Consider the following 13,450-nt stretch of genomic DNA (forward strand, 5'->3'; position numbering starts at 1 on the left):
AGAAGAGGTCGGTCAAACAATTGATTTTAATGAATACACGCAGCGTGGGGAGACGTACACTGGAAAACATCAGTTGTAAATCCCCGTCCAAAAATACACTTCAGATTGCTTTTATAACATCAGGGTATTATAACGCCCCCTCTTGCGTTTACAAGCACATAATTTGCATCTTAAGAACATTCTTTGCCTCTTCTACAGACAATAATCAATTTTAAGAGATAAATGCAGAGACAGGAGTTCCCCTTTCTGGCATCCTCTTCCAAACATGATCTCAGGCCTTTGAGGTCCCCATGGACTTGTCCTCCTTCCGTCACCTCTTGCTAGGCAAACTCAAATGCAACAAGAAGCTGAATACATTCAGGCCTTTGCTCAGCTACTATTTTACTGTAACAATATACTCAGCATATAAACTTTTAAGATTATAGATTTAACTCAACGATTTAAAGTGGTTATAACTGCACCTGTAATAAACATGTTAATATGTGATTATGATAACCCCTGTAATACAAATTATAACATAATGCCAGCAACTTCAATAAATGCTTGGATGAAATGATAATTAATGCAATAATAAAGATGATGGTTATGTAAAATAATCCCTGTAATTCTACAATTCCCTCTCTTGACGTCTCCACACCATTTTCTTGTGTCACTCTTCGACCCACTCTGTCACCTCTAGATCCATTAATGGCATCATGGGCCCCGAAACCACCATTCCCAGGTCCACTGCCTTCGCTCTGACCCTCTCTAGCCGTCCCCTGACTCAGCAAATCAGACAATAACCTCACGTCATCTAGGTGGTCCAGTAACAAAACGCCCGCTCCCACTTGAAAACACTTCATGCTTAAGTGGTCTCTGCTCCTTTTCTGGGTCCCTCTCTTGTGGAAATCTTCTCCTGTAAGGGATAGAAAACAAACAGCCTCTCTCTGCTACACCTCACTAATCTACTGTGTTCATCTCATGTTCCTTTAATTATTCAAACTTGGTTCACAATATCATGTTCTGGGCTTTATCCTTTTTATTAACTTTACTTAATCTCAATGCTCTTTATATGTGTGAGCAACGCTTTTAGTTCTATTAAACACACCCAGGGTAAAATATACACCATCCCCATGTCAGCCTAAATCTGCGCTAGAAAGCACGCTTCAAAATTTCTATCAGGATTTACACCTCTTTTTGCTTCAAGCATATACATAACATGCAAAAATTACTGTTAATGCCAGTTAGACAAGTTTCCATTATCTACAACATTTTGTTTCACCCGCCTCAGTAGTTGCTAAGCAGAAACAAAGCAACATGTGTTCCACCTTTACCCTATAAAATAAATCTATGTCATATTTGTGTCTGTAAGCATGTTTTCCATTCATTCATTACACTCCACGCCATCCCTGCAAGTTAGGAGCTGTACAGTTAAAAGCTACATCAAGTCCAGGCCTTTGGCCTCGCCTATATTTAAATCATGTGTGTTTGTAAGCGTGAATGCTGTTTATCCTTCTATTGCTCCAAGTCCCCCGCAATATATCGACTGAGACATCGCGCTCGTCGAAGCTTATGACCTTAAATGGACCGAACATCAACTCTGTTAATGAGCACGATTGCAATGTGTAAGAAAAAATCATTTCTACATATATAATCTCCAATATTATTCATTTGAGTCAGCGACACTTTTAACACTCTCTTAAGAAGCTCTCTCCTCTACCCTAGAAATAAATTTGTGTAATATCTGTTTTAAAGCCTACATTATAACCACTCATCCTCAAAATAAAAAAGAAATCAAACATTTTCTACTCCTAAAATCTTCACTAGTTTTCCCCAAATTATCTAAGCATATCTTTTATTCCCACAGTTTCCCTTTAAGTTTTATATACAGCTTCTTATGAACACGGCATTTTATCTTCTAAACAGGATTCAGTTCATTTTAATCCTTTAACTTAAACATAACAATTTCTGCCCCAGTTTTACCATATCTAAATTATCAAAAACTCAAAAAGTCATAAAATGATCCTAGAACCCATTTCAAATTACCCCTTAAATTCCCCCTTTATATTTGGACACATCAGATGTGTCCGAATAAATAAAAACTCAAAAAACTCAAAATGCATCACCCGGGCTTAGTAAATTAAAGGAAAAAGGTTAGTCATATCATCTCTCCAAACACCTCAGCCATCCTCCTCTCCGGTAGATCTGCTCCAGCCCTGTAAACCTGTGTTTAAGGAATAAAATCAATTTAATCATTATGTCAAATCTTCTCAAACTCCTTGCTCCATGCAAACGTCTGGATCCTTGGAATTTCCTGGAAACAAAACCTATACTTTACATTTCATACTCAACTCTCCCCCTTTATGATCCAATCTGTGTTATAACAAAAACTAAACTTAAAACAGAACAGTCATCAATCATGTGTTTCTTCAGTTAATGGTAACATGAGTTATATCAAAAATGTTTCCCTTTTAGCATTTAGCATTTTATAATGTAATGACATAATCCAACCCCAGTAAATAAAACAAAAATTCCCTCCAAGCAAACATCAGCATCCCCAGAATTAAGTCTTCCACTCCTCCTGTTTGTCAACATTTTATTCATCCCCACCTTGGTCCAGTCACACACTCACTCACATGCATTCACACATCATATTTCCAATATTCGAGACTCCCGCACGAATAATCAGATTCTCCACATCAGGAAAATGAGGTCATTCATTTGTTTTATTTTGTTTTCTCTTTTTAGGAAACTAGTTCTTTATGCTTTTGACTGGATTGGCTCGCTACAATCCTTTTAGACAGGGACTTTCAATCTGATCAGGTCCCCACAGGTAGCCTTTCCTCCACCCATTGAAATCTGGAAAAGTCACCTCATATTTGTTTGTCCGGAAATTTTGTCAGCGCTGTTAGTTCACTTTCTTCCAGGCCTGCTTCAGAACAAAAATGAGAAAGAAAGAGAGCTCATCAAAGTACAAAACAAAATCACCTGTCAGGTTCTTTAAGTGCACTGTTACAAAAACTATGGGCCCTTTTAGACATGTCCATGTTTATTAAAACTCCCTCTATTAAAATAAAAACAACAACCTCAAAAAATCTTAAACAATCTTAAATTTCACCCATTCAATGCACTGAAAACCTCGTCAAAGGCTGCCCCCGTTTTACACACAACAATGTCTCAGGCTCAGACTCAGCCTAAGATATAAACCCATTATAACAATGTGTCAACACCAAATTATAAATTTCTTGTCCAAATCTGCACCTCTGAACCGTCTACTTTGCTTCCCTTCCTCAAGGCCTCAATCACACACACACACAGGAAGTGTCTTCGTCACCACTCACTCCAGCTAATTTACATACTGAGTCATATCTCCACAAGTAAACTTGGCAAGAGAAATACATGTTTAAACCTTATCACATTATTGAATTACTTTCATTTTCTTTCTATACTAATCACTTGTTTTGATCAATCCGTGCAAGAGCACTCCTAAGTCACCCTTTTAAACTACTTTAATCACTTCTCTTTTGTTTTTTCCATAACTCACTCCCTTGTCATACAGCTTCTTTTGAGTTATTCCACAACTCTATTTTATCCAAGTGTGTTTTAAGTGTATTTTCTTCAACATTCACACCATTTTAACACTCATGAAATTAGCAAGCTGATTTAATTACATTTGTTTGTGTTCTTAGCCAGGTTTTAATCACTATCTATGCAGTAATCTTCATGAGCTTATCTCTGTAAGGTTAGTGCATTTTCTGTTTGTATGTGTGATTTTTATAAATGTTTCTTTGTGATCTTTGTGATCTTGTAAATGTTTCTTTTGCAGTGTTTCAGACTCCTTTTGACAGGGTGTGTTTTCTCTCTTTGGCTCATCACTGGTCATTGTTAATGACATTTCCCCTCCGCCTGTGCCCAGCGGCTTTACCCTTTAAGTCCGGTCTCCTCCAGTGACTCCAGGCTCACTTAGGGACACAGGGAGCAGTCGTGACTGTGCCTGCCTTAGGTTGTCCCAGGGTTTCGAGGTGGGATCTTACCCGTCATGGGCTATCCAGCCTTCCATGTTCGCCTGATACAGGGGCCAACTGGGCAAGGGTGTTATCAGGTCTAGGGGACACACTGGTTCTGGAAATTAAAGGAGTGTAAACTGCTTTCTTTATTTCATGTGTGTATTAAACTTTCCAACAATAATTTCACATGTAACAGTTTGTGTACGTGCGTTTTCAATTCATTAATGTAATTGTTAGTTCATGTATTTATTTCTCTCGGTCTGTCTCTTTTCTAAAACCTGTAATTAATATAATTTTATTACTTTTTCTTAAAACATGCATTCGCTTCATCTTCTTAGAATTTAACTCGTCTGTCTATTTCTCTGGGTGCTCCCCTGACATCATCAGTCACACACACAGCAGCACAGTATTTTCTGTTTCTCTTTCCTGTTTCTACAGATTAATCAAACACTTGTTTTTTCATATTTACAGTCTACAAACCCTCTTTAGTTTTATTAGGTCTTGGTCTAAAAACAATACACCCTCTTCTCACACACACACTTTTAAATATACTAAGTTTTTGCATTTGTCAGTTTTTGTGACATCATTCACACAATACTTTCATAATCGTCTCACACACACTGCCTTTTCTCTCAAACTTCCACTTTTTCACTCATTCTACTATAAACCTCCCTAGTGTTATTATTACTTATTTACTATTTGGTACAAATCACACAGAGTCACTCAAATCAAATACTGACAGCATTCACACAGTTAAAATCACTCAAAATACACTTTCCTAAGAGTATTTTACAGGCATGCTTTTCAAACTCAGAAGGAGCAAATGAAATAAGAACAATTGAAACCTCTAATCCTTCTCACAGCACACGCATAACTGGAAAAATAAAACACCCCAGCCTTTATTTCTGAAAACAAGTTGTAATATTTTAGTCTTCGGTATATACAGTGCACTCAATATATATATATGTATATATATATCAAAACTCAGTCAATTACTATCCATCCACTACAGCAACTCAGAACTTTATTTATTTATTTATGTCCTCTAATAAACACAAATGGCGTCTTAAACACACGCATTCAACTTTCTATGCAGCATTATTTGTGAAACCAACCGTGGTTTAACCCGTTCACAGCTTGCTAATTTGCATTTTATTGCTTTCTAGGACATTCTAGTCTCTAATTCCTCTGTTTTCATGTTACAGCGTCTGTCACCAGCTCACTAGCTGTATTCAGACCTCCCGTTTGACACACACAAACACACACTCCCCCTAAAAACCCACAAAAACTATCCCTAAAAACACACACAAAAACCCTTAAGAAACTTCATTCATTTAACTTCATTCATTTATTTATTATTATTTTAAACCCTTAAGATGTTGTGCTGTGTTTCCTCTGTGCCCGCTGCAACGTATATTAACATAAAGCCAAAATGTAAACAAGTCTGTCAAATCTAACTACTTATATATTATCGGACTAAAAGAAAAACCACTTACAATCTTCTAAAGTCCTCCTCTGCCCAACAAACATCAAACGACTTACACCTATATGTATCACTCAAAGTCAACCACAATACCTGAGAAACACCAAATGTAACTGTGTATATTATCTCAAACTGAAACAAAACCCATCTAAAAATCCTAAAACATCTTACTTGGACACACCAAAAGAGACATCACTTACAGACATATTTATTAATGAAATTATTTCAAAGTCAATTTCAGTTTTCAGACCCCAAATAACGGTCATAAGTATCAACAGTTTATGTATCCTATCTCAAAACCCAGCAAAAAAGTCATACAGTCATGGCAAGAAATAAAACTTTACTTACAATATTGTAATAAACAAACCCAGCGTCTTAAATGCAGGCATTCAGCAATGTGTAACAGTCTCTATAAACTTCCTAAAACTCTAGGGACCTCGCAGCTGCCTCATTTGCATTTTCACACACACTCCGTCTAAAAATGGCATCAGCACTTCAGCTCAGTGCTGGGTCAGACTCCTTTCACACCAAACCTCTTACTTTATATTACAAAGACGTCTTATAATTACAATAACAACAATTATCAGGCCTGAGATTGCACAACCTACAGAATTTTGACAAATTTAAATTAACCCTCCAAGGGATAAACTCCAAGTTTTTTGCGATCAATTAACCAGTATCAGGTCCAACCTGTCTCTGGTCTAATCTCTAAAATCCCTAATCAAATTTAAAAGCGTCCAACGTCCAAGCTCCAAGCTTTGCTACCCAAAAAAGTGCAAATACCGTTCCAAACGGTAAACTGATCCAATCAGTAGCTATTTTGGACCGTCCTCAGTTGTCCACGATTGCCAATCGAACTATCCCTTCCCAAGGAAAATCCTGACCGTCGTCAGGAAATTTGGAGCGTCACCTCCGAACAACGCACTTCTTAGAACTTCCAAAGTTCTGTTCTAAAAAATTTAATTACTTTTAAGACACCCCATAAAACTACACAAGCAATGTTATTGATGTCCAAGCCCGGCTTTATATTCAATTGAGACTTTACTGTCACAAACACTTCACCAATTACCTATCACACTAAATTCACTTAGCAGTCCAACTGCTTTCTCTTTACTCAGTACTGTCACTTTCAACATTTCATTATCATTACTTCAACTTCAATTCTCATGAGATTTTCACCAAAATCAAAACAGACATTTACCAGTAATTTCAGTGAGTAGACTTTTAATTTTGTAATGTCCAATCTGGCACACTTTGGAATAATTCAACAGGTTGTGCCTTACCTTTGAATAAGCCGGCTTATGTCCACTCACTTCGACCACTGACTCGTGTCTGCCCGTTCGAGCGCCTCGGACCCTCTCGGTCTCAATCTCCAACTCTCTCCCCCTCAACCACCGGCCAATGCACCAAATATTACGGGTCCGAAATTGAGGACGAGAGTAAAACAATGATGGTCCAGAAGAGGTCGGTCAAACAATTGATTTTAATGAATACACGCAGCGTGGGGAGACGTACACTGGAAAACATCAGTTGTAAATCCCCGTCCAAAAATACACTTCAGATTGTTTTTATAACATCAGGGTATTATAACGCCCCCTCTTGCGTTTACAAGCACATAATTTGCATCTTAAGAACATTCTTTGCCTCTTCTACAGACAATAATCAATTTTAAGAGATAAATGCAGAGACAGGAGTTCCCCTTTCTGGCATCCTCTTCCAAACATGATCTCAGGCCTTTGAGGTCCCCATGGACTTGTCCTCCTTCCGTCACCTCTTGCTAGGCAAACTCAAATGCAACAAGAAGCTGAATACATTCAGGCCTTTGCTCAGCTACTATTTTACTGTAACAATATACTCAGCATATAAACTTTTAAGATTATAGATTTAACTCAACGATTTAAAGTGGTTGTAACTGCACCTGTAATAAACATGTTAATATGTGATTATGATAACCCCTGTAATACAAATTATAACATAATGCCAGCAACTTCAATAAATGCTTGGATGAAATGATAATTAATGCAATAATAAAGATGATGGTTATGTAAAATAATCCCTGTAATTCTACATTCATAAACCTGTTTCAGCTCATGCTCTTCAAGGAGCACCCTCCTTTCCTCCTTGAAGAGGTCGACACAGCTTCATCATGTGGGCCCGTTGTAGACATGTTCTGGGTTTGCTCTTATCAATCATTAGCTTTTTAGGGACGATCTTCATCTGCGCCCATGTGGAAAGCCTCAGCCTTCATTGGTTCAAGGATCTCCACTTCTCAGATCCTCTGGGAGGGTCTGTGGGTGAAGTGTGTGATGAGGAGTACAGGCGAGATGCAGTGCAAATCCTACAATTCTATACAGGACTTACCTAAAGACCTGCAGGATGCCAGAGTGCTCATCGTTTTTGCTATCATCATCCAGTTCTGTGGGATTCTGCTTAGCGTGGTTGGGAGCAAATGCATCAACTTTGTGCCAAACAAATGGCAAAAGACCAAAGTGGTTATAGCTTCCGGAGCTTTGTTTATTATTGCAGGTTTCTTGTTGGCCCTACCAGTCAGCTCATGTTGGATCAACCTCACCATTAGTATGAATTCCAACAGCCTTTTCCTGGCCAACGCTCAGAGTGGAGCCGGGAGCCGTGCTCTACATCGACTGGGCCCCTGCAGGACTGCTGTATCTGGGAGGAGGCCTCCTCTGCTGCTCCTTTTCCTGCAGAAATGAGACTGACTATGAGGTTAGATAAGATAAGATAAGATAACCTTTATTAGTCCCACACGTGGGAAATTTGTTTTGTCACAGCAGGAAGTGGACAGTGCAAAAGTTATGAAGGAAAAATTAGAATAAGATAAAATAAGAATAAATACAGTACACAACTGTACAGAATAGAATAAAATAAAATACTATATACAGTAGAATAAAATAGAATAAAATATACAATAAGATAAAAATAGAATACAAATGCTATATACAACTGAGTAAAAATACAACGATGCTAGAAAAGATTATTGCACATTAGTGTTATTGCACATGTGTGGATGTGTGTGTTTGATCAGTTAAAGTCTTTGTTGTGGAGTCTGACAGCAGTGGGGAGGAAAGACCTGCGAAATCTCTCCGTCCCACACCGTGGGTGCCGCAGTCTCCCACTGAAGGAGCTGCTCAGTGCTGTCACAGTCTCCTGCATGGGGTGGGAGATGTTGTCCAACAGGGATGACAGCTTAGCCACCATTCTCCTGTCACTCACCACATCCACTGGGTCCAGAGGGCATCCTAGAACAGAGCTGGCCCTTCGGATCAGCCTGTTCAGTCTCTTCCTGTCCCCGGCAGAGATGCTGCCGCCCCAGCAGACCACACCATAAAAGATGGCTGAGGCCACCACAGAGTCATAGAAGGTCTTCAGGAGTGGGCCCTCCACTCCAAACGACCTGAGTCTCCGCAGCAGGTACAGCCTGCTCTGCCCTTTCCTGTAGAGGGCGTCTGAATTATGAGTCCAGTCCAGTTTGTTGTTCAGATGAACACCAAGGTACCTGTAGCTGTCCACAGCCTCGATGTCCATACCTTGGATGTTCAGTGGTTGCAGTGGAGGATGTTTGTGCCTGCGGAAGTCTACCACCAGCTCCTTGGTTTTACTGGCATTGATCTGGAGGTAGTTCAGCTGGCACCAGTCCACAAAGTCCTGAGTCAGTCCTCTGTACTCCTTGTCGTCCCCATCAGTGATGAGGCCGACTATAGCAGAGTCATCAGAGAACTTCTGCAGGAAGCACTGGGTGGAGTTGTGGGAGAAGTCTGCAGTGTAGATGGTGAAGAGGAACGGAGCCAGAACCGTTCCCTGTGGGGCCCCCGTACTGCAGACGACCCTGTCCGACACACAGCCCTGAGTCCTCACATACTGTGGTCGGTCGGTGAGGTAGTCCAAAATCCAGGTAGTGAGGTGATGGTCCACTCCTGAGTTCTCCAGCTTGTCCTTCAGAACCGAGGGAAGAATAGTGTTGAAGGCACTGGAGAAATCAAAGAACATGATTCTCACAGTGCTCCCAGCGGTCTCCAGGTGAGTGAGGGAGTGTTAATAGAATGTCAAATATAATGTCAGTATTATCTTTTAATTATATAGGTTTACTTATGGTAGAATGCTGAATGTAATCATTTGTGTTTAGAAGTATGTAGTTGATAGTATCCTGAAAGAATGTCTCATCCTAGGAAGCTTGTGTGGTTCCAGAGTGTTCTGGTTTTCACACCCACATCCTAGGAGCATGGGAGAGGTCGTACCTTCTTTTATTGTTTTATGATAGGATAAACGTATCTATATCTGTTTTACTCTAAGTGCATTTTGTTTAGATGAACTGCTGGACTTCCAGGCCAGCAGGTTTAGGAAGTCATTTTATGGGTTCACATACACACACATACACACACCTAAACATCCACATTCCAATGTAAAGAACAAACACCCACTGATGTATAAATAAAGAACAGGGCAGTGGCACGGCGCGAGTCTCAGAGCCCGCACTTCTGTGCGAGTTCTGTGGCTGCCCTTGCTTGCAAGTAACTAACTGCAGTGTGTGTTTCTCCTCTCTGATTCTCAACTGAAGAAGTGTTTTAGAATAAATCTCCTGACAGGGAGCGATGTAGGAGGTGAATGACGGCATCATCCGCTCCAATGCCAGGTTGGTAGGCAAACTGAAGTGGGTCCAGTGATGAGCTCACAAGGCGCCGAAGCTGAGCCAGGACCAACCGCTCCAGGGTCTTCATCAGGTGGGATGTCAGAGCCACCGGCCTGTAGCTGTTGAGGTCCTTGGGGCGTGAAGTCTTTGGCACTGGTCCAACACAGGAGGTTTTCCAGAGCTGTGGGACTCTCCCCAGCCTCAGGCTCAGGTTGAAGAGGTGCTCCATCACACCACACAGTTGGTCCGCGCAGGACCTGACGACCCTTGAGCTGATGCCATCTGGACCCGCTGCCTTCTTGGCGTTAATCCTCCTCAGTTCCCTCCTAACCTGGGTGGTTGAGAGAGACAGGCTGGAGCCTTGTGTTGATTGTGTATTGGATGCTGTTGTTGGGGGTGGGGAGGAGTGAGCAGGGTGAATAGAGGAGGTGTGAAGTGTCTGAGGTGTCAAAGGTGGAACAGCAGCAGTGGGGGTGGGTGAGTCTGCAGCCGATGTTGGAGACTGCCTCATGGCTGAATCAAATCTGTTGAAGAAATGATTCAGTTCATTTGCCCACCTCACATCCCTCCCAGGCAGAGCGTTCTGATGTTTGTGGCCCGAGATGGTTCTGAGGCCTCTCCAGACTTCACCAACGTTGTTTTGCTGAAGCTGGTTCTCCATCTTCTGCCTGTAGCTGTCCTTCCCATTCCTTATCAGTCCCCTCAGCTCTCTCTGCACCCTTTTCAACTCCTCTTTGTCTCTGGATTTGAAGGCCCTCCTCTTCTGCCTGAGGACAGCTTTAATTTCTGTGGTAATCCAAGGTTTGTTGTTGGAGAAACACCGTACAGTCCTGGTAGGTACGGTGTTATCCACACAGAAATTAATATAGTCAGTAATGCATGTAGTAAGGCTGTCGATGTCCTCTCCGTGGTCGTCACAGATCACCTCCCTTCACAGATACTCCAGGGCTGAGTCTGTGGAAGCAAAATAAAGGTTTCACTTTCTCTTTGCCATTGAATTAGTCTATTATTAAGTTAAGTAAACAAATTATAACTTCTTAACTGACTGTAAATTTTTTGGCTTCAAAACATACTGTAGGAACACACACCCACGATTTTGAATGTGTGAATGCATACTAAAGAAAAACTGAAATGCAAGTGTCTGTGTACTATTATCTGCCAATATAATTTAAGACTGGCATTTACGAGTATATGACATCATTATGTTAGCAAGAATAGTTACAATAATGTCAAACGATAAAGAAATTCTAACACTAAATCTGGTTTTGGGAGTGTTTGTGAAAGAATCTTTACAGGTTTTGTGGTAGATCCTTGCTGCCAAATGTTTGGTAGATTTTTGCATTAAAGAATGAGAGTGTAAGGAAAAACCCCATATTCCTAACAAATATTTACACAGCATTTGTTAAAGAACATCACATGCTAAGTTAAAGTTATTATCAGCTCACAGACTTGTCAGACTCAGTTTTTTTTTTTCAAGACACCAGTTGTGTTAAGCAGACAAAACAAAGGTGAGTTATTTTGATTAAAGTTATGTTAAAATGCATTTTCATGGATCAACCTTATCATTAAAAATTAACGCAAAGCTTATATTTGATGAAACAAGACAGCACAAGTAAATATGAGTACATTTATAATATGTGACAGTTTATATTTCAGCTTTACAAAAGAATCCGATTAAAACAAATTGGCAGGTTGTTACATGTTAGCCTATTAACATAAAATATCGGCTGAGATAATATATAACAATGGGGTTTTTTAACAATTTTAACTCGCAACATTTGCAGCTAATTTAGTAGCTCTGTGACTTAGTACAGAGTTGGGTAGTTACTTTTAGTCATCACTGTCATTTTTATATATATAAATTCACTATTTAACATAGTACCCCCTTGTTTACATTTAAGGTAAGCTAAGCTAAGGTAGCCTACCTTGGGGACCCCTACTGGATGTGGGCCTCCACCAGTATTTGAACCCCGATTGTTCATAATTACCATTTTGCATGTCTGCATTTTTCTGATTTTGTGATATCAGCGTTTGTATTCACATGTGAAACTCAACTGTCCGTTCCACAGGTGCTTTGAAACAAGCTGGTTGGGTGAGATTTCTTTACAAACCTGTTTCTTCTCATGCTAGAAAACTCCTCCTCTGTCACCTCCTTTAGCACTCTCTAATCAGTAGGAAAGAAAACCAGAGTCGACTTCTCCTCTGCGTGGACAATAAAAACTAATACCTGCTGAAATCTTCTCTTACAAAACTCTCTTACTAACTTTTCTCCTTGAAGAGATCAACAGAGCTTCATCATGGCAGTTAGCTGCAGACAGATTCTGGGTTTGGTCTCAGCCATCATTGGTGTTCTAGGGACAATAGTTATCTGTTTCCTCCCACTGTGGAAAGTCTCAGACTTCATTCATCCTGACATTGCCACTACTTATATGATCTTTGAGGGTTTGTGGGTGAACTGCATTCTGCTGACTACAGATGAGATGGAGTGCAAAGAGTATGATTCTACGCTCACATTACCTCAAGACCTGCAGGATACCAGAGTGCTCATCATTTTTGCTATCATCATCCAGTTCTTCGGGATTGTGCTTGGTGTAGTTGGGGCCAAGTGCACCAACTTTATACCAGACGCAAGGCGAAAGACCAAAGCGGATATAGCTTCTGGAGTGTTGTTTCTCATTGCAGCTAGCTTGGTGGCCCTGCCTGTCCACTGGACCACACACGCCATTGTTACTGATATGTTCAACCCTGACCTGGCCAACAATCAAAGGAGGCATCTGGGAGCTTCGCTCTTCATCGGCTGGGTGTCCGCAGGACTGCTATACCTGGGAGGAGCCCTTCTCTGCTGCTCCTTTTTCTGCAGGAATGAGACAGAATGTGACGTTAAATCTGCACATACTAACACTAAACAACAACGTTCATCTAGACAGCGCTCTACTAGAAACAAGAAAAAGGTTTCATGATGGTTTCACTCTCTGTTTGACTGAGTCCACTGTTAACATCAGGTAATAAAGTCTGAAATATGATCATGAGTTTCTTTTTTTAATGTTTACAGGGTAAATAACAGAGCCAGTATAAAATCATACCCTCTGACATGCATGGGTTTTTACAGGATATGGGAACTGAGTTGAGCAAGTTTATGTTCTAATAGATTTTATTGAATTTTTTCTGTCTTATATCCCCTTACTTATTCCTAAGTGATAGATTTTCAGGGCGTAAGTTATAGTGGGACAGTGTTTTTTTCAGCATTAGCAGCATTAGCTGCTCCAGCTTGCCATGTTAGCAGCTAATGCTAACTGGAGCAGAAGGGCTAATGCTATGTTCTTTCAGCTTTTT

The 13,450-nt window shown here is 40.4% G+C and overlaps 1 protein-coding gene and 1 pseudogene across 1 annotated transcript; both read left to right on the forward strand.

The window, feature by feature from the left end:
• The first annotated feature begins 7,615 nt into the window (after positions 1–7,615).
• LOC109203857 (claudin-4-like) lies at positions 7,616–8,205 on the forward strand (annotated as a pseudogene).
• Positions 8,206–12,240: 4,035 nt separating this feature from the next.
• On the forward strand, positions 12,241–13,140 carry LOC100693052 (claudin-4-like). Its single transcript, XM_005466559.4, has one exon. It carries the CDS (start codon positions 12,415–12,417, stop codon positions 13,075–13,077), a length of 663 nt encoding a protein of 220 aa, XP_005466616.1. The 5' UTR covers positions 12,241–12,414; the 3' UTR covers positions 13,078–13,140.
• Positions 13,141–13,450: the final 310 nt, after the last annotated feature.

Source organism: Oreochromis niloticus, linkage group LG10 (genome assembly GCF_001858045.2).
Source record: "Oreochromis niloticus isolate F11D_XX linkage group LG10, O_niloticus_UMD_NMBU, whole genome shotgun sequence".
NCBI classification, from domain to species: Eukaryota; Metazoa; Chordata; class Actinopteri; order Cichliformes; family Cichlidae; genus Oreochromis; species Oreochromis niloticus.

Excerpts from the sequence above, each read along its gene's own strand:
- LOC100693052 (XM_005466559.4), top strand. The coding sequence starts at position 12,415 with ATGGCAGTTAGCTGCAGACAGATTCTGGGTTTGGTCTCAGCCATCATT.